General features: G+C 40.2%; 1 protein-coding gene across 23 annotated transcripts in view; it reads right to left on the bottom strand.

Moving 5' to 3' along the window:
* LOC149187470 (nudix hydrolase 20, chloroplastic-like) overlaps positions 1 to 22,704 on the bottom strand; it is a 614,870-nt gene extending 592,166 nt beyond the window's left edge. For 21 of the 23 annotated variants that reach the window (XR_016255773.1, XR_016255775.1, XR_016255776.1 and 18 more), the window contains exon 1: positions 22,382 to 22,704. Coding sequence is in view for 19 of the 23 variants with exons in the window: in XM_089411370.1 (XP_089267496.1) it covers positions 22,382 to 22,666 (285 nt within the window). In the remaining 4 variants the exon portion in view is untranslated. The remainder of the gene's footprint in view (positions 1 to 22,381) is intronic. The other 2 variants (XM_089411369.1, XM_089411368.1) reach the window with 1 other exon arrangement.
* Positions 22,705 to 25,687: the final 2,983 nt, after the last annotated feature.

The raw sequence follows: 25,687 nt of genomic DNA, 5'->3' as shown, positions 1-25,687 counted from the left end.
TGATCTATCCACAGGCAAACCATATGAAGATAATCATTCCAAGCCTTAAGATCTCGTTCCATCATTCATCATCCTCCATATGAGTGAAACCTTGGTTCAGATCACCAACCCATAACCAGCACTTGGATCACACACTTTCTCAGATCTTCATCACTCACGCTTACTCCTTTGGCCTAGTGATCTTCTCCTTATATAGCCTTAGGCCTTGCTCAATACCAAGAGCCAAAACCATAGTAACACAATACCATCAACCTCGAAACTAGGGATCGACACGTCCGTCGAGACACCATGGTCCAAAACCATAGGCACAACTTCCAAGGACTAACTGCCACTGACCAAAGGTACGTTTTCACATGTACGCGCTTTTACTGAAGCCAACCTGCGTGTACACGCTGATTCTCCTTGATGAACCTGCGTATATCTCTTTCTTGTCCTGCTGTACTGAGATCTGTCCATTAGTTAAGTTGCCATCACCTGTACCAGTCTCTGAGCACCTGTACCAACTTCTGAGTGAGTTGCCATCAAGGACAACACTTGAATCATAATGCCAACAATCTCCCCCTTTGGACTTGATGGCAACCACCACACCAAGTCACTCTCCCCCTTTGACATCAAGGGCAAAGGGTGGACCAAGATATTCTCTTCTTTGGTATACCTTCTGCTGTCCATACTGCTGTCCATACTCCCCCTGAGTACATGCTGAAATCTCCAAATGTGCTCCCCCTTTGTGTATGCCAAAGTGTACCAATCTATCCATCCTGCTCTTGCTGAATTGTGCTGTTCATGCTCCCCTTGACTGTAGGCAAGATCTGCAAAAGATGTTCTTCAAGAAGAACAAAGACTTATACATCATAGAAGACCTTCCTATCACCAAAAGACTCAACATACATTCATCACCCAACCTAGTGGGGATATACCAATATTGACTCATCCACCTAACCATGTGAAGATACATGATAATACATGAACATTTCATCATTCATCCCAGGCATAGTGGGGAAACCAACATAGGCCGTTACATGACCTTGACATCATAAAAGAGATACATGACATAGTGATGAAATATCTAGACCAAGACTTATGAACGCCACCAACAGCATCATGATCTGTACCATAAGCATCAGCCTGCAATACCATTCCTAAACAGTAAGATGTATCATTTAGCTTCATAGACTTTATCAACACCTTCTAACCATAATGCCAACAATGCATTATTTGAAGAATATTCTCCCTCTGAGTGTAAGCCAACCATGTCTGAACCATTTCCTGAGTCTGTTCTGCTCCCCCTGAGCCTGAGCCAACCATGACTGAACCTGGGTCTGTTCTGCTGCCCTTTCTCCATATACGCGACTTTGCAGCCTGTAACTCGCGTATATACGCGGCTTTCCTTCATGAAACTTGCGTATGAGAATTAGAACACTGAAGTTTTACACCTTCAGCTCCCCCTGAGTTTGGTATGTCTGTGCTGTGCTGAGTACCCTGCGCTGTGCCATATTTTTCTGACTGAACTTCCTTTTTCTTCCATATCTTCAAGCATGTTGATGATTTCTTCTTATCATGAGCTTTGTTCCTGCAATCTCTTGCTTTATGTCCAAACTTGTTACATGTATAGCATCTTACATGTTTCATATTCCTCCTGTAGCAATCAGCAGCTTTGTGGCCAAACATATTGCAAGAAAAACAATATCCATTAAAGTACCTCGAATGTGATGATCTTTCTGCATGATGGTCTTGAAACCTTCTTCTTCTACATATGGCTGCAACATGTCCAAGATTATGACATACATAACATTCAACATTATTCAGTGGAGGAAATAATCGTCTATCACGTCCATAGTTAGGAGTAAAGAATCTTCCTTGAGGAATTTCTTTCCTTGGTTGTTCCTTGTTGGGCATTTCAGATTTCTCATTAGAGTTTCTTGCCTCACCTTGTGAACTAGATTCACCCTCAACATATCCACGAAAACCAAGACCAGTCTTGATAGCAGGAGATCTTTGACTATTAAGAATATCATCCAAGACTTTAGTACTATCTTGAAATCGTAAAAGCTTATCCTTTTCTTCTATTTTACCTTTCAAGATATTTACCTCAACTTGATGTTGTTCTTCCTTTTCAAGACATTGCTTCTCCAAGGTCTCTTCAGCTTTCCTTCCTTCATCCAACTGACGCCTTAGTTTGAGGATCTCGTTTTCTTGCTCTTTATTCAGTGCTAGCAGCATTTCTCGAATTCTGGAGGCACATTCTAACTGATCTTCTAATCTGATGATTTCTTCCTTGAGGGCATTCTCCCTTTGGCTAGGTAGATCTTGTTGATCTATGATTTGATCTGATGCTTCATTTGCTTGTCCATCTTCAATCTGAGATGCTTCAGGATCTGAACAGTTGCTTCCACTCAACGGCAGGTTGTCATTTTTCCTTTGAGCTGTCTTCTTCTTCTGACGTGCTTTCTTCCCCATTGTTCTACGAATCTCCTTCAAGCGATCAAGCTTCTCTGAAGGACCTGCTCTGATTCCAATTGTTGGAAATAATACTGAGAGGGGGGGTGAATCAGTATTATCAGATCAGATAAAACTTTTCAATTTCATACTCAGAAACATATACGCGACTTCAGTTAAGTGAACCCGCGTGTACACGCGACTGTGTCTAATGCAACTAGCGTATATCCAGAGATCTTATGATTCAGTTAATCTTATCTTCAGTAAATGCATCAGAACATTATTAAGCATATTAACAGTAAACAGGTGCAGTATAACAGAACAGATCATCACACAAAAGCCACACACATGAACACCATGATATAAGGTGGAAACCCAATGTGGGTGAAAACCACCTGCTGCAATTTGTCTCTTTCTTCTTTAATGAGAACTTCTTTTACAATGTACTGGTGCAGTCCTTTACCAGCACGCAGGCTACAACCTGCAGAGGGCTACAACCCTCTTAGCTCTTGTACTAGCCGATCCATTTACTAGTACGTAGGTACCAACCCTACAGAAGGCTACAACCTTCATAGCTCTTGTACTAGCCGATCCATTTACTAGTACGTAGGTGCCAACCCTACGATCTTCCCGGGACCACGTTTCATACATTTTCATACTGGATCCATAAGACAATCATCATTGTAGTACAACCTGCATCATTAATCACTGAAACACCCAATTCTGAATCACTGTAACCCTATCAACAATAACCAGACAATCATAGCAACAACCAGATCCAGCTCCATATTCAAATATCATATTTCACATTGTATACGCTACTTGGATGAACCCAACCTGCGTGTATACGCCCTTTTACCAAAACCAACTCGCGTACAGATCTATAAATTCAACCTTAAAACTCTGCAACTATATCAGACATCAAAACATACCCAGATCATAATAATAAACATGCGTCAGTAGATCTGATCTATCCACAGGCAAACCATATGAAGATAATCATTCCAAGCCTTGAGATCTCGTTCCATCATTCATCATCCTCCATATGAGTGAAACCTTGGTTCAGATCACCAACCCATAACCAGCACTTGGATCAAACACTTTCTCAGATCTTCATCACTCACGCTTACTCCTTTGGCCTAGTGATCTTCTCCTTATATAGCCTTAGGCCTTGCTCAATACCAAGAGCCAAAACCATAGTAACACAATACCATCAACCTCGAAACTAGGGATCGACACGTCCGTCGAGACACCATGGTCCAAAACCATAGGCACAACTTCCAAGGACTAACTGCCACTGACCAAAGGTACGTTTTCACATGTACGCGCTTTTACTGAAGCCAACCTGCGTGTACACGCTGATTCTCCTTGATGAACCTGCGTATATCTCTTTCTTGTCCTGTTGTACTGAGATCTGTCCATTAGTTAAGTTGCCATCACCTGTACCAGTCTCTGAGCACCTGTACCAACTTCTGAGTGAGTTGCCATCAAGGACAACACTTGAATCATAATGCCAACAGTACACTCATGATGAATGAAGCATGATGAGATGCAGTATAGTGATGATGGGTGCAGAGCAGTGAGGTGCAACATGATGATGAAATGCAACACAACGATAGGTGAAGGAGTCACCTTGGAGAATCAGTTGAAGCAGCATGTCTTCAACTGATCTCATGTATCATCTTCTTAGAGATGATATATGCTCTTATCTAGATAAGTCAAAGTGTTGACTTCCGTTCTAAACGTACTATCTCTCTCTCTCTGCTAAACTATTCAAGAACATATAAGAAGAATTGATCAAGGGTTTCCCCACATTGGGGTTTGTCCCTGGTTAGCACCACATCTTGTGTCCTCTTGTCTTGGCTTGTCTTCTGCGATTTATGTTCATGTTCTATCTGCAGTTTACTTTAATGCTGATGTGATTGCTAATCTGGAAAAGATATTGAGCTAACTGTGAAAATTGAAATAAATTGCTCTAAGCATAGAACATACCTAAAGTTAACATGGTATCGGAGCTGAGGTGAAGACAATGGCCAAGCAAGAGTGAAAGAGCAATCACCGAAGACAGTTGGGAAAGGACAAAAGGATCAATGGATTCCTCGTCCCTCTTCAAATTCACCGAGGGTGAAGTCGAAGCAGAGAATATTATTAGAATAGCGCAACATAAGTTTCTGATGGCCTACCTAAAGATCACTTCATTGGGAAGTCTGGATCTAAGGGTGGAAGGAAAGGCAAATGCCTTGGTTGCAATAAGTTCAGCCATTATGCGAACGAGTGTCCAAATCGCAGAGACACATCTCTTCATGAAGATAACAATCATTCCAGGGACATCTTCAATGATCAGAGGGATGACAGGTAATGTAAGTCATCAAGGAAATGGCCGACTCTTCAAAGAAAGCAAGGAACCCCAGGTATGAAGAATCAAATGTTGTTTTTTATAAGATAAAGAAGCATTATCTTGTATTGGCCCTCTCCTTCAGATTCTTTGGGAATCTGGCTTATTGATTGTAGTGCTTCAAGGCACTTCATCAGATAGAAGGGTGCACTTTCTAATTTGGTAGAGATGGAAACAATCGTGGGATTATACTTGGAGCCGATGCCACCTATCCCAGAAAGGGTGTAGGGAATGTTACCCCTCAATTGAATGAGGGTAACTCTATTCATTTACAGAATCTCTTTTATATACCTGATCTCAAGAAGAACCTGGTGTCCATTTCAGCAGTGGAAGTCAAAGGTTACGAGGTGGCACTCATCGATGGAAAGGTACGTGTTTGAAAATAGAATTTTCAAAGATGTTTTTGAGTTCAGGGTTGTATCAAGTTGCAGGAAGTCCACTGGTGACCATGTCCATTGACACATAGCACCGGAGGTCTGTGAGTCAGATGGTGACAGGGATGCCTGAATTCAAAAAGAGCATGAAAATACATGTCTGAGATGTACCGAAGGAAAATCTTACAAGGGAACCATTCCCCTCATGTAGCAGGTCCACAGTTTTGGAACAACCCGAGGGGTTTGAGATTGATGTTTAGGAATCTCACGTATGCAGGTGGAAGAAAGCCCTCTATGGCTTGAAGCAAAACTCCCCGGGCATAGTATGAGAGGATTGATAGCTGTCAAATGAAGCTAAGATTCACTAAGAGTGAAGTCGATCCAAACCATTGTTTGAAGGTTGTGGATGATAGACCTCTCATACCAACACCTTATGAGGACGACCTATTTCTGACAGGTGCAGACCCTCTCATTTGCAGAAGTAAGAGGGAGTTGGATTCTGGATGTGGAATGATAAATTGCAAGCCTGAGTACCTCGAGGATCTTAACTTCCAGAAGTTATATGGTAGTGATGTCAGACCAGATTTGGGAAATGCCTCTGAGTTTCATAAACTCATTCGCGTTGATGTTCTTGGTGAACTTCCGTCCGGATATATGTTTTGCAGTTAGCATGGTGAGCTCATATTTGGTTGAGCCTCACTGGATTGGTGCCAAGAATCTTCTGAGATATCTTCAGGGCACAATCTCTCATGGATTGAGATACACTGCCGGAAATATGAAATTGTATGATTATTCGAATGCTGACTGGGCAGGCAGTGTGGAGGATCACTAGAGCACTTCTCAGTGTTGGTTCTCTTTGGATTCTGCTTCGATATCATGGATGAGCAGGAAGTAGAAGTTGGTTGCTATAAGCACTGCCGAGACCGAATACATAGCTACGAGTATGATCTTGTGTGAAGTTGCATGGTTGCAGAAGCTCTTAAGTGAGTTGTTTGTACATATGATGAATACCACTGTGATTCTCTGTGAAAACCAGAGGGGGGATTCGATTATTGAGGAATCCCGTATTCGATGATTGCTCCAGCAGATAGACATCAAACACTGCCTTATCTGGGATATGGTAAGTCGATGAGCGAGGAGGCTCCATCGCATTGAGATTGATGTACAGGTCGCAGACATTTTGTCAAAGATCCGAGGAAAGGTCAAATTTGTGACTTTCTTGAACGACTTGGAGTCGTTGAGAGACCTTCTTATAAGGGTCCTACATGTTCCATGCATTGAGCTCTAGGAGCTCTGGGGGGCTTGGGGTACTTACTGGAGCAACATACGACAACGGGGCGACTCACCCTCCCTTGGTGGTGCACTATGTACAAGGTGACAGGTTCAACCTTCCCCTGTGATACCCCGTGGCGACTGTAGAACAAGATATTAATTCTCCCGTGGCAACTGTGGAATAAGATGATTAGTTCTGCTGTGGGCCGGGATGATTAGTTCTCCCGTGGCAACTATGAAACAGGATGATTAGTTTTCCTATGGGCTGGGATGATTAGTTCTCCCGTGGCGACTGTGGGGCAGGATGATTCGTTCTCCTATGGACAGGATGATTAGTTCTCCTGTCGAGGCATCCTACCCATGTAGTCTGGGATTCATGGGAAGTACCTCTCATCTGATCAATGAGCAGGGAAATGGGGTTAGGAACCATAGTAGTACTATCGATGGACGCATCGATGTATCTACCATACTCCCTATGCTAGGATGACCTCCATTGATCTGGATCGATGAAACTGATCTGGGATTAGTATGAGTGGTTTGAGACACTCGCTTATGATATTGACCTAGGATCAATAAAACTGACTTCGGGCCAGTAAGAGTGATGTGACACACTCTCTTCAGATGAAACTGACTTCGGGTCAGTAGAGAATAGTATGAGACATTCTCGATCAATTCTTATTCTTCATGGTTCAGCAGAGCTCAGTAGAGCAGAGCAGTGCAGGGCACTGATGGCAGAGATAGTACAGTCGGACATATGGATCAGCAGATGGAGTTCTCCTTAGTTGAGAGGGAGTGTTTAAATTGGCAACTAGGGCCAAACTCCATGGGGGTCATCTTATTAATGGAAGCTTAAATTTTTCTTGGATCCCACTCATCGAGAGGTGTAGGATTGATCTAAAGATCATCCGGGTCTAATAAGTATTCATGGAGATATTAATTTATTTGTGTTATGGGACAATTCATCAAGGTCGGCCAGCAACCAAATAAACCCCACTTGTGCTCAACGTTTTAGTATAAATAAAGGTGGCCTTCAAGTCATTTCAACACACTTGGGATCTCTTCCTCTCTACTTGTCTTTGGGTTTTAGTAGGAGGAGAGATCCTACGGGATAATGCTGCCCTAATCCAGAGGGCAGAAGCCGAAACTGCTGGGAATAGCCAAAATTGTCAGAACTGTCGGAACTGCTGGGAATAGCCAAAATTGTCAGAACTGTCGGAACTGCTGGGAACTACCGAAACTGCCGAGAAAAGCGGAAACTGTCGGAACTATCGGGAAAAGTCAGAATTGTCGGAACTGCCGAGAAAGGTCGGAACTGCCAGGAAAAGCCGAAACTCTCGGAACTGCCGGGAATAATCGGAATTGCCGAAACTGCCGGGAATAATCGGAATTGCCGGAACTGCCAGGAATAGCCGAAACTGCCGGGAATAGCCGGAACTTTCGGGAATAGTTGGAACCTTCGAGAACAGTCGGCACTGCCAGAACGGCTGGGAAAGTTAACGTAGAGGGTAAAAGCCGGAACTGCCGAGAAAAGTCGGAACTGCTGAAACTGCCGGGAAAAGCCAAAACTGCCGGGAATAGCCGGAATTACCGGAACTGTCGGGAACAACCGAAATTGCCAAAACTGTCGGAACAGCCTGAGCGTCTGTCTCCGAAGGAGAGCAGCATGCAAGGGACAACTAACTAACAATGGGACAGTTGTATGGTACTTAGCAGCAAATACACCAAGCATGTAATGTTACAGCTAGCATGCAAGGGACAGCTAGCATACAACAGCAAGCATGCAAAGGACAACAAACATGCTAGGGAGGATAAGCAAGCAAGATGCAACCAACACATAGGTCAGTATGGCAACATGGTGTAGCAATGGCACATAATGCAGTACAGTGATGGGTATAGTCATGATTAATGAAGCATGATGAGATGCAGCATAGTGATGATGGGTGCAGCACAATGAGGTCCAGCATGATGACGAAATACAACACAACGATAGGTGAAGGAGTCACCTTGGAGAATCAATTGAAGCAGCATGTCTTCAACTAATCTCATGTATCATCTTCTTTGAGATGATCTATGCTCTTATCTAGATAAGTCAAAGTGTTGACTTCCGTTGTAAACGTACTATCTCTCTCTCTCTCTGCTGAACTATTGAAGAACATATAAGAAGAATTGATCAAGGGTTTCCCCACATTAGGGTTCGTCCTTGGCTAGCACCACATCTTATGTCCTCTTGTCTTGGCTTGTTGATCTGAAATGACCATAAACTAAATACTGATGTAGAAGTGATTAGCCATCTAAGAATTGAATGCTAACTGAAAGTGCGGAAATCGAGGAAAACTGTTGGAGCAAAACACTTTACAACAGTTGATAAACCATAATTAAGATGCAAAACAGAAGTGAAAACAGCGAAAATAGAGATATACCAGACATCAAGATTGATTATGGAGTTCCTCCCTGATGGACTACGTCTCCGGGTCCACTTTCAAGATGGGTGACCGTTTTTATTAGGAATGAGAAGAAGTCGATTACACAGTGATTTGGACAGACTGAACTTGCACACAAGCAATTCTGACCTCTGTCATCAGATAGCTCTCTGAACCACCTTTCCAACGTCGCTTACGGTTTCCAAATCCGACTCCGGATGTTCCCGAAACACTGAAAACAAAATCGCCTCTAACCTCCAGAACCTGCACCTGAAAACTCAAAACCACTCCAGCCTTTTTCTTCCATGAGCAAAAATGCCTCTTATAGGCCTGCAAGTACATGGTAACCTCCTCAGGCTTAATTAGGCATGAATATGCTAACTTCTGGGTTACAAATGCCTTGGTCTAGTGACAAATTGCCACCTTAGGGTTACTGCCATGGTCATGGAGTTAATTTTTAACCAAAAACTTAACAAAATCCATAAATAGACTATAGGTTAGCCCGAATGTTGTTAGCGGTTAGCTAACCAGGCATTGGAGGGTGACAGCTCATGTGAGCGGGGCAAAGCCCACAGTTAGCGCGCCGGTGGTTCTGTTGACAGTTCCCTGAACTACGCAGTGAACACATTGTTGTTCACATGTAGGCAGTTGCGGTAACGGTTTTTAGAGCCCGCGGTCTATACAACCCCGGCGTCTTCCACTGCTGCTGGTCACATGCCTTGCAGTCCCGCTGCGGTTATTACCAGCATTAGGGACCCGCGGTTTATTAACTGCTCACCACTCTGCTGCTCACATGTATATGGTTTTCGACGTGGTTTTGTAACTGCGGTTAGGAGCATATATATGTTTAATGTGTAATATGTAATGTTTTTACATTGTTAACATAGGGATTAAGCCGAGAGCTATAACACATAGGTTTAACACATAGCTTTTGTTTGGAGTATGGTCTTAGGTCTTTAGGATTTAGAATAGGATTTAGGGTTTGTAGAATTTAGGCATAGGTTTAGGGTTTGTACATAGATTAGGATTTATTTTTAAAAACCCATGTGTACAATTCTGTCACAATGCGACGTTCGTGAAATTCATCACATGATGACAATAAACCCATGCCGATCGTCGACAAACGACGATATCGATCCTCTGCCACGACGACAACCCACACACATTGTTGACTCCAGCTGTCTTTGCAACGACAACTCGGACGATGAATCTATGCCATGGACGACACTGATGTCGACACATCAAACCTGCAAAGTCGAATGACAAAACACATGTCATCGACCAATCCTAGCAGAACTGTCGATGAACATAAGTCGACAGCCAGGTACAATACCACATCAACTGAATGCCATGAACATTACTACGAACATTACCTGCACAACCTGATCATAACCAACACTGTCGATCTGTCAAAGCTGAACTGAAGCGACGACGACACTGAACGACACCCATGAACACTGATGACGACACTTTGAACATCTGTACAATTGGATCGATGGATCCTCCTGGATCATTCCTCTCCACTTGAAAGCTTTTGGACCACAAAAGTTTGACTAAACAATTAGTCGATGAGGGTAGAACTCCCTCTCTTTCCATCTTGACCTGACGATGTACCAATACATGCGATCAATCACCTGCATGTGATGACCCTAATGATGCTGACCATGATACCTTTCGATTCGGTGACTTATTTCTTCCATCCGCAGTATGAACAACTTGCGACGATGGGCAAACAACCTGTTATCAACATGGAAATTGTATTCTTTCCACAAAGAATCGTGAGTTAGTGATTCAAAAACATCTTTGAAAACAGTATTTGTAGAACTTTGTTCAATACATCTGATGGGTATTAACAATCTACTTTCCGGAATAACTGAAATATTCAAAGACTCCTTTGATTTTGACTTCATATCAATTACTTGACTTGATTTACTTTCTTGTTGACTGATTACTAAGTGAACTTGCTGCACAGAACTCATCCAACTGTGATGTAAAGACTGCTGCAACTTAGTTTGATTTTGAAAGTATCTAAGTAATTGTTGATTTACTTTCTTCGTCTATTAACTGATATTTCCATTGACTAACACTTTCAATTAATGCATTAGTTTTCAAATCATGATAAAAAAACTTTAAATCTTCTTTCGAAAAGGCTTTGTCATGAAAACTTATAAACTTCCTCTCCACTTGCAAAGAGGCTTCATTACTTTTTAAAGCATGAAATGATGATGCAATACCAAAGAAATGTAACACTAACTTTCCCCAATATTGACCTGCACCCCTGAAACTGAAAATAAACATACCATCTAAAACAAGTCTCTGATTAGACTCACATGTACCATTCCCTGCAATACATTGTTGATGATGATAGCTTCTAGAATTCAGTTGAATGAATGAATTGAGATTCATTCTGCCTTTAAGAATATGTTCATAGGACATTAAATGTATCTCATGTTGCTTATCCTGTTCATGAATAAGATTTCTTGGAAAAGAATTAACCACCTTGACCAATTGATCTATAAACTGAATCTCGCATCTCGAACAATCATCCTTATGTTGTTCCTTAATAAACATGAGTACATATTTACTTGAACTTATTAACTGCTTAACTTGATTTGTAACAATTAAATCCAAGTTTGATTTGACTTTATGTGCCCTAACAATAAATTCAACCCCTTCTTTCTTTAGGTGATATTTATGTTCTCTTCTATAAAACATTGCATCTTGATCATAAAGATAAGGACTTCCTAAGACAACTCCACATATGTCTACTGGGACCACATCTAACTCCACTTCATCAATGTACTTAGATGTAATTGCAAATTTTAACCAACACTGCTTTGTGACATGTATCTGAGTTGATTTATTAATCCAACCTAATGGGTATGGTCTTGGATGATTCTGTGTTTCCAATCCCAATTGATTAACTATATGTTCAGATATTAAATTTGCTTGCGATCCATTGTCAAACATTGTGTCAATCTTTGTATGCTTAGAAGTTATCCTTATGTGGAAGAGTTCAACTCTTTTATCCTCATGTGGAGGATTTATGTTTGAAGAAGATACATTAGTTTTCGAACTTGAACCAGTATCAGAAGTTTTACATGTCGTAACCATGGCGGTTATCCTCCTTTCATCACCTGAATCTGAACCCAGATCTTACTAGACTGTTGCAATGGCCTTCTTTTCATCCTTCGCCTTAAGGAACTTTTTGGGCTTAAGTTCTAGATGAAGTTTCCAGCACTTCGATTCATCATGACCGATTCTCTGGCAATGAGAACAAGTAGGTCTTTCCTTCTGAACGATCGTTGATTTCTTTCTCTTCGAAATGTTCTTCACTTTACTATCACTGGAATCTCTGGTTTCCATCTCTTTGGATGACTGAGATGACAACTTGAATGGTATGCCACCTGATTCAATATGTATGGCCTGAACACACACCTCATCAAAATCATCAGGATTAAACATCAATAAAATATGCTGCAAATATGAATGTAAACTGCCGATGTATTTTAACAAAGTTTCACGTGTATCCAATGAAATACCAAGTGCCAATGCTTTCTTTCTGAACTCCTAAGTAAACTCTTGAACACTTTGCCCTTTACCTTGCCTCAGATGCTGCCAATCAATAACAGCTTGTTGCATGTATCCTAAAGGATAGAACTGTTTTCTAAGAGCTTTCAAAAGCTTAGACCATGAAGAGATGACTTTTCCTTTGTGCTTTGCATCTGGCTGAGTTTTACTTTCCCACCAGATTAAAGTTGTTCCCCCCATTCTAAGTGTAGCTAACTGAATTTTAGTTTTATCTTTAGAAATGTTCTGAATGTAACAATACACTTCTAACTGCTTTATCCAGTTATCTAGCTTTTCAGGATTTATTTCGCCATCATAAACAGGTAACTCAAATTTAACATCAAGTTTCAAAAGAGATGTTTTCTTAGGTTTCTTTTCCGTCTCAGATTCTACATTGGAAGAAGAAGAAGAAGAGGATGATGGAGATGATGGAGGTGAAGGAGGTTTATCATCCTTGCCTTTACCTTTGTCCTTCTTCGATGCCTTTGAAAAAGAAGCCGCATCTCTCGCCTTCTTGTCTTCGTACAATTCTCCCAACAACTGTTGCATAGTTAAGAACGCCTGCTGAAACTATTCCTCACTCATCTTAGTCTCATTGTTTTCACCTGCATCAGGTCCTGACATGGTCGATTTCTAAACAACTCGTCGCTTTCCAATGTTATGAAACCAGCTCAAGAAAAGATAGAAAAGATAGATCAACGCCTTAGAATTCAGCCTCTTCGAGGGGGCAACCTCCTTTACATTACATAAATGAACAATTCTTGGATGATACAAATGAAAAGACCTCCTTTCTATATATAGGAGTCTAAGGGGTCATAACATAATCAGAGCCGACATAACAATAATAATGTAAGGGCACAATAATAACAATAGTGGGCTTCTATGGGCCACAATAGTAACAATATGGGCACTAAATGGGTACATCAATATAATAGGTGGGTTGTACTAATAACAATAAGGGGTTACACTAGTAGTATAGGAGCCTAACATGCCCCTCTCCTTCAAAAAGCGTTGTCCTCAACGCTTGAGTAGTTCTTGATGCTTTTGTATAAAATTCTTGTCCTCCCATGTGGAATCTTCAGCGGGTAAGTTCTTCCACTTAATGAGATACTCTGAAATTGATCGATTTCGTAGCTGTCGGGTTCTTGTTTCTGTGACTGCTCCAGGTTCCAATATGATTTTTCCTTCCTCTTCAATTTCTGGCAATATTGTTTGAATTGGGATCTTTTGCAACTTTTGAATAAGTGGCCATACTTCTTCGTCCTTCTTCCATTCATCCCTTGCTTCATTTATCCAATCTGGTTGGATAATAAAAATAGCACAAAACAATGCTTCCATATCCTCATCCTTGAAGAGTCTTCCCATTCGGTAAGGTTGCCACTTTTTAAATGCATGTAGTATTGCCAACATTTCCTTCTCATAAATAGCTTGCTTGAGATGTAGCAGTAAAAATACCCAATCACCTACATCAAAACATTTTTCACTACGATCTTGATCTACCTGTTGTTTCGTTTGATTTTGCACTGAAGTGGCATTATCCTTTAAAATTTGGAGAACTTGTTGTTGATGCTCGATGTGATCTTTCACTGCTTGAACCTTTTTCTTTTTGATATGTCCTTCTATCTCTAGAGTTTGAGGAGTGGTAATTTCTTCCAATCCTTTACAAGCTATGGTCAGATTCATTTCTTGATGCTCGATGTGATCTTTCACTTCTTGAACATTTTTCTTCTTGATATATCCTTCTATATTGATAGTTTGAGGAGTGGTAATTTCGACCAACGAATTACAAGATATGGTTGGATTCATTTCTTCTTTCTCGATGTGACCTTTCACTTCTTGCACCTTTTTCTTCTTGATATGTCCTTCTATCTTGAGAGTTTGAGGAGTGGTAATTCTTGCCAATGCTTTACAAGATATGGTCTGATTCATATTCTTCTTTCTCTGAGGTGGGGTCCTGGCATATATCTTCTTCTTTTGATGTTTCTTGATCCTTTTCCTCCTCCTCTTCATATTCTATGTAAAATAATTTCTTCTCAGCACACTTATGACCTTTAGTGCATTTGCTATCACAATTGTAACAAAGCCCTTTTTCTCTTTTTTCTTCCAATTGTTGTGGTGTAACCCTTGTAGGTTGTGGAAGGCTAGGAGAAACAACACTTCCATCTTTATAGTTGTGAGGGGTATGCTTCCTAGTTTCCATAATTTTGCTTTCCACTATGTCACAAAGCCCTTTTACTCTTTCCAATTGTTGTGGTGTTGCTCTAAAGAAGGTGTTGCTCTTTGTATCCTCATAATGTGCTATCATTTCCTCCGTGAAAATTGATCACGTAACAAGTTGTTTATGAGAACAAAGCCCTTCATACCATAAAAATTGATCCGATTTTAAATATGAAGATGCAATACATACCTTTTGTAACAGTGGTACACCATGTAGATCAAAATATTGCTCCATCTGAAGTATCCATTTTACCGGATCCTTGCCATCAAACTTCCTCATCTTGCTTTTTCTTGATTTAGGAGCTCTATCTTGAAACGACTGTAACTCTGTACTTTCAGATCTTTAAGTTCTGAAATTGCAACCTGTAGTAGCCCTTTGTGTCCTCTTTCCAATGCCACCAGTCTGATCCAAATTGGATTCTCCAAGAAAGAGTTATGCACAATCTCCCAAGATGACCTGATTATAGACCTTTCCAGAAGAGCGAACTTGCATGAAGTGCCACGTGTCGTTGTTTCGACCTTTGGCTCCGAAAAATATCTACAAGAAACTACAGTCCGTCCTCTTTCTGTAACATCTTACAAAATTTCAATCTGATGCTCAAAGAGAAAGTTATGACGATTTTCCCCAGGTCACCTGTTTGGAATGTAATTCAGGAGTCTACAAAAAGACCAACTTCCTCAGATCATATCTCCGCAAATATAGCACGAAAAGCTCTGAAATTTGGACCCGAGGTTCAGCGTGATGTCTTCTCAAATGGGTTTTTTTTAGCTTCTGAAACGTCGCAGAAAAAAAAGTTATAGCGAAAATGCCACGATGACCTATTTGGAGCAGTGAAACCCTAGAATCCAAAGCTCTGATACCAAATGTTATGAAACCAGGTCAAGAAAAGATAGATCAACGCCTTAGAATTCAGCCTCTTCGAGGGGACAACCTCTTTTACATTACATAAATGAACAATTCTTGGATGATACAAATGAAAAGACCTCCTTTCTATATATAGGAGTCTAAGGGGTCATAACATAATCAGAGCCGACATAACAATAATAATGTAAGGGCACAATAATAACAATAGTGGGCTTCTATGGGCCACAATAGTAACAATATGGGTACTAAATGGGTACATCAATATAATAGATGGGTTGTACTAATAACAATAAGGGGTTACACTAGTAGTATAGGAGCCTAACATTCAATCTCTGGATCGATCTGCTCAAGGGTTCCTTCTCTTCATTGCGACTTAGACCTGGTTAACATTCAATGGCACATTCTACAAACACAACCTGCTCTGATACCAAATTATATGATCTGAAATGACCATAAACTAAATACTGATGTAGAAGTGATTAGCCATCTAAGAATTGAATGTTAACTGAAAGTGCGGAAATCGAGGAAAACTGCTGGAGCAAAACACTTTATGATAGTTGATAAACCATAATTAAGATGCAAAACAGAAGTGAAAACACAGATATACCAAACAGCAGGATTGATTACGGAGTTCGTCCCTGATGGACTATGTCTCCGGGTCCGCTTTCAAGATGGGCGACCGTTTTTATTAGGAATGAGAAGAAGTCGATTACACAGTGATTTGGACAGACTGAACTTGCACACAGGCAATTCTGACCTCTGTCATTAGATAGCTCTCTGAACCAGCTTTCCAACGCCGCTTACGGTTTCCAAATCCGACTCCGGATGCTCCTGAAACACTAAAAACAAAATCGCCTCTAACCTCCAGAACCTGCACATGAAAACTCAAAACCACTCCATCCTTTTTCTTCCATGAGCAAAAATGCCTATTATAGGCCGGCAAGTACATGGTAACCTCCTCAAGCTCAATTAGGCATGAATGTGCTAACTTCTGGGTTACAAATGCCTTGGTTTAGTGACAAATTTCCACCTTAGTGTTAATGTCATGGTCATGGAATTAATTTTTAACCAAAAACTTAAAAAAACCCATAAATAGACTATAGGTTAGCCCGAATGTCGTTAGCGGCTAGTTAACCGGGCAGAGGAGGGTGACAGCTCATGTAAGCGGGGCAAAGCCCGCGGTTAGCACACCAGTGGTTCCGTTGACAATTCCCCGAACTACGCAGTGAACACGTTGTTGTTCACATGTAGGCGGTTACAGTAACGGTTTTTAGAGTCCGCGGTCTATACAACCCCGGCGATCTTCCACTGTTGCTGATCACATGCCTTGCGGTCCCACTGCGGTTATTACTAACGGTTAGGGACCCGCGGTTTATTAATTGCTCACCACTCTGCTGCTCACATGTATACGGTTTTCGACGTGGTTTTGTAACTGTGGTTAGGAGCATATATATGTTTTATGTGTATTATGTAATGTTTTTACATTGTTAACATAGGGATTAGGCCGAGAGCTTAGGTGGAAGGTATTAATACATAGTTTTTGTTTGGAGTATGGTCTTAGGTCTTTAAGATTAGAACTTAGGTATTTAGCATAGGATTTAGGGTTTGTAGAATTTAGGCATAGGTTTAGGTTTTGTACATAGATTAGGATTTATTTTTAAAAACCCATGTGTACAATTCTGTCACAATGCGACGTTCGCGAAATTCATCACATGGTGACAATAAATCCATGCCGATCGTCGACAAACGACGATATCGATCCTCTGCCACGACGACAACCCACGCACATCGTTGACTCCAGCTGTCTTTGCAATGACAACTCGGACGATGAATCTATGCTATGGATGACACTGATGTCGACACATCAAACCTGCAAAGTCGAACGACAAAACACATGTCGTCGACCAATCCTGGCGGAACTATCGATGAACATAAGTCGATAGCCAGGTACAATACCACATCAACTGAATGCCATGAACATTACTACGAACATTACCTACACAACCTGATCATAACCAACACTGTCGATCTGTCGAAGCTAAACTGAAGCGACGACGACATTAAACGACACCCATGAACACAATGACGACACTTTGAACATTTGTACAATTGGATTGATGGATCCTCCTGGATCACTTGTCTTCTGCGATTTATGTTTATGTTCTATCTGCAGTTTACTTTAATGCTGATGTAATTGCTAATCTGGAAAAGATATTGAGCTAACTATGAAAATTGAAATAAATTGCTCTAAGCATAGAACATACCTAAAATTAACATACTGACAGTTGGAGATTGAGCAGAGGTGGATTTGACAAATGGACTTGACAGATTTTATGCTACTTGGGTTTGATGCAGAAGCATATTTGATTGGTGCCAGGGTTATATGTGGAGAAGATCTAAGTGTTGAACAGAGATTGTATTGCAGTTTGTTAGTATTGATATTGAGTACAGGTGGGTCCAATCTGAAAATTATGAAACATGGTTTGTCCGCTAATTGGAGCCTGCACAGGGCGTTGGAGCATGCTTCATGTCAGAGCCTGTAAACTAGGGCATTGGAGCGTCCTTCCAATTGGAGCTAGTAAACCAAGACTTGGGAGCATCCTTCAGGTTGGAGCATGTAAACCAAGGGGTTGGAGCCTCCTTCAGTTGAAACTGACACTCTTGATTTAAATTATTGAAGACAAATATTAAGAAGTGTTCGGTGGTTTTTTAACCCGGAAGTGTTTCCACCTAAAAATCTTTGGTGTATTGTCTTATTGTTGTGCATTGTTGAATAGTGTTAATGATTGTTTATGTTTATGTAATGTTAATAATAATTAATGCTCTGAAAAGTTAAAAATATACTAATTGAAGAGAAATACCAATTCAACCCCCCCTCTCAATATTTCAAATAAAGACAATGTCCAATGATCCTCCGCTAAAAATCTCTAATGCTTCAATGCTACCTCCTAAGCCATGTGTTCCTTAGGGTCCACCCACAGCTCCATGAAGGCTCAACATAAGTGTCCTCAAGTCAAGACCAATACTCCATGTAAGCAACCAAGTGATCCCATCTTACTTAAGGCTCAAACCCCTCCTAAATTCCTTGATGCTCCTCCTCCAAGTAGCATTTTCTCCCAGGCAAGCAACCATGCCCTTCATGTGCACCTCATGAAGAATGTAATTTTGCCACATGGGTCTCCAATCCTTTAAGGAAGTGCAATACATATGCATCAAGTCAAGCAATAGCAATTCATGGGTAAACTATCTCCAAGATGTATATCCACTAGGGTACAACCTAGGATAGCCAACACACCATGCACTTAACATCATGTGAAACACCCCCAAGAATGGTGTAAACACTTTAGAAGTAACCCCAAAAGTTAACACTCCCTCTTTATGAGGAAGGTGTTTTAACAAATGCTAGTCTTGTCCCTGTCCCTCTCAACTCAATCTACCATTTGCAAATATGAATCTATTGTAGTCTTGAAATCAACCATCGACCACTAGAAAGGAACTATCACCCAAACATCATTCTCCTCCATTAAGGCATCACACCTCAACTCCTAAAAACAATGCTAAGATGGAAGTTGCCTTAGTCAAAACTTAGCTAAATGAACTCACCCTTCCTACTACTCAACGTGTCTAGTTTGACTTATAGGAAAACCCTCCTTAGGTTAGGAACCCCCTTCCTTAACCTTAAAGCAAGAGGCAGTCCACCAAGGTGACAGCAAGTAGCTTGCCTAATAGTTGCTCCTAGGCTCTCCTGCTATGATCAAGTTTTTTACCTTTAGGCAAGATTTTGAGTTGCAATAGGGCACTGGCATAAAGTGAAGGGAATATTGTACTAAGGTGATAGTTGTGCAATTCCCATCTTGTTGCCCCAAGGTAGAACCTGTGGTGGGACTTTCCATATACTGGTAGGTTAGGTAGTAATAAGCCCAAAGGTATAGTTGCATCCTAGCTGGTGTTATTGTTTAAAATGTAGGTTCCACAAGTGAATCGAGGAGCATCGACACTTTGGTTTAGATATAAAAGCAAGTTGCCTAGGTGAATGACCATTGATTGGTTATCATGGTAGTTGAAGAAATGGTGAAGTTGCATTGTTCTCATTGGCGAAGCCAAGTGTCAAGCTGTATAGTTGGTTTTGAAGTGAATGATGAGTTTGCAGCAACAAAGATAGAGATCTTGTTCTGCATACAGCAAATAGGTTTTAGAGATTAGTTCAAAGGATGTTGGTGATAGTTCTTGTAGTAGCAGTGGAGATCAAACAGCGATGGATAAACAAAGTAAAGTTTGTGAGTTGTGTTCAATAAAATGTTAATTTAAACTCTTATCAGCCCTGATTTAATTTCACTCAACAATTTAACAATACCCAAAAAAATATTTTACCAAATAAATTTCAGAACTGTTGAAAACTAAATATGTTGATAATTAACAGGTAAATTTGCAGTAGAAATAAGTGAGAAATCAATGACAAGTACAGCAGAAAAATTCACCCACAAACCCTTCTAAAAAATTTATTAACTCAGAAAATATGGGTCAAACCCACAGAGAAATACATAGGAAATTATAGTTGATAAGAAGACCTATAACTCAGCCTGTTACTGAGAAATTCAGCCTGGGAAAACCCCTCGCTGACTAAGAAATTCAACCTCAGCAAAACTCGGCCCACCTAATCAAGATCTCGGCCTGTACAGCCCTCATTGACGGCACAGGTGTGAGACATGGTTGTCCTGTCTCACGTGTGAATTTTTTGCGCCCTTTCTTAATCGCACATGTGGGTTGTGGCTTGATTCCTTGCTGCTTGGCCTCCTTCCTCCAATTCGACCTCTAGATTTCCTCCCAAATCTCCTCAATGTCCTCCTAAATCTCCTTGGTCAAGTCAAGCCTTCTCACTCAGCAAATCACTTGCTCAAGTGCTCAACAATGATTGTGTGTCTTAGCCTCTTCCCTTAGGCTCAATTTATAACTTCATAAGCTCTAGATCGACAACTGAGATTAAATTGTCGAGTTACTAAAGATAAGTCACTTAAATTAAGTAACTTACTTTTCTTAGGCCTTCTTTTCCTAAACATAAGAAAGAAGTTATAAATAGCTTGCATGTCATACATGTCTCAATATTCATGCATACCTTGCATGTTGTATGCAACCGTCATGCATGCCTTGCATGTCACATGCAAACCTAAGAGGCAAAACAAGATCTTCCTAGCTAAGGCACCAAGCTAGAAGACCTTCCACGGCTACAGAATTCAACATAAAAGCAATGACCATATGGAAATGTCAATCACACCTTGTATTTCTAGGAAGTCTAAGATGTTATGTATAAATCCTATGTATCGGTCCTTGAAAATTTTGGGCCTATATCTTGCCTAGAGTTGCTACTCACGAAAAGTATTATATCGTACCCGGGCAATAGTATAAAAGCTAGCACTAGTTGTGTCCATAAGATGAAGAATGTTAATTGTATGTACTGGTATCTATGTATAACATGTAAAGGGCGTATCATTGCAAGCCCTAAATAAGCATGCATAGCCCTTTGCCTTTTGTCGCTAATGATTTGGATAACTTGTTCAGTGTAGTGCAAAAGCCTATGTTATGGAGTTGTTGTTAAACACTTGGAGGAGTGGGTCATGTGTTGACTAGATGCTCTTTGAGTGGATCGTGTTGGTTGTAGAGTTTCGGAGGTGCCTAGAAACCAAAAGTTTTACGTACATTCAAGGGGGATTCGTCAGGAAGTTGGATGAACCATGTACCTAACAGACGTCTTATTAGATCAGCTATTACAACGGTTAGGTACCCATGTATTCTAGTGGATGATTGTTCATTTATATGGACCATGACAATTTGGTGATGTCTACAGGATCAAGGTACAAGATGTTGGTGTCAAGTTCGACTAGATATAGACTTAGTTGATCAAGAGGTTCTTTGATTCGTGGTGGAGTATTTGTTGTGAAGGACTAGATGATGATGAAGGCTCTCCATGAATAGTTTAATTCTTTAGGAGGTTGTTAGATCTAGTTGGATATGAGATTTTCTCTCCGATTAGTTGGCACCTATTTTTGGTGTGTAGTAGAGATATTATCTCAATAATTTCATAGTGTGCTAATATAGTGTGTCTATCTTGAGGCATATAACTTTATGGATATGTAAGTCTACAATTATTTGTTAATAAATCAGGCAACAAAAGTTTTGATGTCTACTATCATGTTTCTCTACATTGATCATCCCAAAGTTTACCCATCTATCGAAATTGGTTGACTTGCCCATCCCACTCTGATGCGTCCCTTCAAATATTCCTTTTCTGCGATAGTAATAGGTGGGGAATCTCCTACACTTGCTTCCTCCGGTCACTCTTGCTTCCCCCGGCACTATTGAAGTCGAAATCATCGATTCACTTCATTGCAGTAATGGAACGTAATCAATTTCATAACCAATGCGATACCCACAATGATCCTCCTAGAACGAATAGAGATGTCCGGAGATGCACAAGTAGCTACCCCAAATCAACATTATCCTTCGAAGCATTGGAGATATCCATCAGTCCGCTATTCCCCGGCGATTTTCAGAATGGAAGGGATGTGACATACAGATGGCAGGAGAATTGGGTGAGAGAAGCACTGGTCCAGAAATTTCAAATACTATACTCATGGTGACATTTTAAGATTAGAAACAAGAAGTAGGAATGTATTTATAACTAATTAGACTACAAAAAATATAATATACACAGGTTATTCTTCAAGTTTCTCACATCGGTTCTGCCATAATCTGCTCAACTTAACTTCCACGATTTCTTTTATGCAGAATATTGGATTTGCAAATGATCAAAACAAAAAATAAAAGTGGTGCTTACTCTTCCACGGTTACACATTCGCACTTTCTCCTCGAATTCATGCAAGCCCAAGTCCAGGGGGTTTTGTTTCTCGTCCTGAGCCATTCCAATGCTGAGCATCTTCTCTATGCTCACTCCAACAGCTCTCGTACTGCAAACCCATCTGTTTTTCTTCAAAGGAAACTTGTTGAAGCGTGTCAGCAATGCAGCACACCTTCCCCTGCTGAATGCAATGTGGGTTAGCATGGGAGACCTGAAGGCAGAGTGGTGCGAGTGTATTTGAAATGACAAGATCCTGCTCCCCATTGTCACTCGGTCATCGGTGTGAATAAAAATAAAAATATTCCCCTTTTCAAATATATGGTCTTTTGGCCACCTATTAAAATTATTTACATTTTATCATGTGCTAAACAATCACACGTTGACATGAACCTTGCGTTGTGTCACAATGATTCTTTAGTTTTTGTCGCGGTGCAGTCTATTTCCATTTTAGCATAGTTTGACGAATTTAGTTTGATATTGACATCTAATAAATAAATAAATCCAAAAATATTATGCTAATTAACTTATTTGTGTAGCACAGTGGTCATAGACTTTGGGAAAAAAGCATAGTAGTCATTGATGAGAATATAGTTGATTATCCATCGTACATTTTTATGAACAAAACAGTTTTGATTAGGGTTTTTTTTCTCATAATCTAATTGGTTTTGTGAGAGATACAGGTAACGGGTTTGGTGAGTGATTCAAGTAAGAGGTAGGTTAAGACACAATAATGAAGTGGATGCCACTGTCACTTTAGCTGTCACTTTAGCTCTCCACAAATTGTGCTTTAGTGGAATTTCACCACATGGGAGGCTTCCCAATATAGATCACTTAAGGGAATTCTAAGTTGAGCATATCATCATTAATGAGCAAATATGTGGGGCTATTGGCTAGTTGGTATTCAGGATAGGAGAAAAAGTTTTATCTTATAGCCTATAAGGTTACCCATTTTGGTGGGTAACAGGGCTCTCATATCTTACCTGTGATCCCAAGGTTTGATCATTGTTGGGTTTTAAGATATAAAAACCTTTAGGTGATAATTTTAGGAGAGAAGACTATAAAGTAAGTAAAAATCATGTTTCATCCTCGTTTATAGGTTTGGTTAATTTTTCATTAGTGGGAAGTGTTGGTATGCAAGTGGGCATATCAATAATATTACCTTGAAGATATTGCAATTGACCCAAGTCATGTTTATCTACAAAGTAGTAAATGAGTCATTATTGTCTTCATTCTTGAAGCTCAATGGTGAGAAGGATAATGATTTAGTCCAGGTTTTTTATGTAAATGCATAAGCATTGCAGAGTAAAATTTCATCCACTCCAATTTACAAGCATGTGAGTCTGTCAATTATCGTTAGTTTCTACAAGGAGGTCTTGAGGAGTAAGTAGTTGCCTTGTTTTCAAAATAAATACACAATCTAATACACAATTCAATCTCTGGAAGATTCGGAAATCATCATGACCAACTATGAAAACCTACACACTCAAATTTCAAAATAAAGTTGAGGATAGGAATTCAAAAATAGGTGGAGGCAAAAAGTGTGTTAAGTTAAACATAATACAATCAATCTTTTGGTTGTGATGTCATTAATGTTAATTTGGAAGCTCGGTGACAAATTCCAACCATGGGATGAGATTCCTCTTTTTGAGAGAACCAATTTTGACTATTGAAGCGCTCAATTTGGACAAGGGAAAGGGTACTTTCAAATTAAAAGCCCACATGTGCATATTTGATCAGGTCGGCCCTAAAGTTAATTGGAAATCCACGGAAGGCTATAAATACAAGCAACCTCAAACTCATTTGGACAATCATCTTGGATCATTCTTCTATTCTCTTTTTTATTTTTGGTTGGCATAGGTTTGAGGCAGGTCCGCGGAGGAATGGATTTGCACAAAGGTGAAATTGCAGGGTTTGAAGCTCGCATCTTTGTTTTAGGGTTTTTGGGTCTCTGTTGCTGACATATCATGGAGAAATCTTAGTTGCAATTGCACACTGGTCTACTCATCCGTGCAGTTGAAGCCTTTCAACCACACGCACAACATGTCTTCCCTACACCTGGAAACTAGGGTTTAATCTTTCAATTAACCATAGATTTCGTTGGTTGACCGTAGTGTTCGGTAGTTGTCCGCGGACAATGACAGTTGATCACATGCTTCTAAATCGAGGTTTTGAGTATTAACATTGCTAGGTTCATTTAGTTGATGTTGTTGGATAGTTGTATGGATGAAGATATGAATCATTGAGCTCTCTTTTGCTTAATCATTCAATGGCAATCGAATAAGGAGAAGAATTTGAAAGGGTTTTCCCCATAGTGGGTTTTTCCCTGGTCTCCTACCAATCTCGGTGTCTCTATGTGTGAATGTTTTTCTTCTATTGTTCTTTTATGTTTTGTTGCATTGATAATTATGTTGTTCTTTCTACATAATTGCATATGTTGCTGAATAATGTTGAAAATATGAATAATGATATGATGCTACGGGGAGAATTTAATATGGGAATAATGAAATGCAATTATCAAAGCAAAGAACAATATAGCCCAAAGAAAAATTAACATGGTATAGGAGTTGGTCTGAAGAAAAGTCATTGAAGATCACCCCTATAAAGACACCATGATTCAGATTTAAACAGGAACGCAACAAAGTACAGATATAACCATATACACAAAGATGCAGCGGAAATAATACTTCATTTCATTACTGTAAAATACTGAAATATGCTTACAAACAGAAATGGAAATAAACTAGCTAGGGCGATGGTAGCTTATCTTTGAGAAGAGATGTGGCGGCTACATGCCTCTGAACTGTGTTACAATGAGGCTTGAAGACCTATTTATTCTTGAGAAACAATGGAAAACCCTAAACATCCAAAAACCTAACCCTAGAAGATGAAACGCCAAACTGTGGGCCCCGTTTGGGTAAAATGGTACATCTACTTCCTAGGGTCGTAACTTTGGCATACGATCTTCGTTTGACGTGCACAGTATCTCATTAGAAAGATCTATTCGAGAACTACAACTTTGGGAAGAGCAACATCGGTCCATGGACCCATGTTGCTCCCAGGTTTCCCAAAAAACATCGTTTAGGGCCTCAAAACGACTCCGAAAGTTCAGGACCTGAAAAACTACTAAAAATAGTAAATTGTGCTACAATTAAGGAAATTGAAAAACTGAAAGAAACAATGGTGGGGGTCCAAGTGGACTTGGCAGGTGGCCACCAATATCCACCTGGATCATTCCTCCCCCCTTAGAAAGCAATGGTCCCCATTGGGTTGAGTTCCTCCATAAGA

This window comes from Pinus tabuliformis, chromosome 3_1 (genome assembly GCF_031772625.1).
Source record: "Pinus tabuliformis cultivar Carrire ecotype Pingquan chromosome 3_1, CPIR1, whole genome shotgun sequence".
Taxonomy (NCBI): Eukaryota; Viridiplantae; Streptophyta; class Pinopsida; order Pinales; family Pinaceae; genus Pinus; species Pinus tabuliformis.
This window is presented reverse-complemented; position numbering and strand designations above follow the sequence as displayed.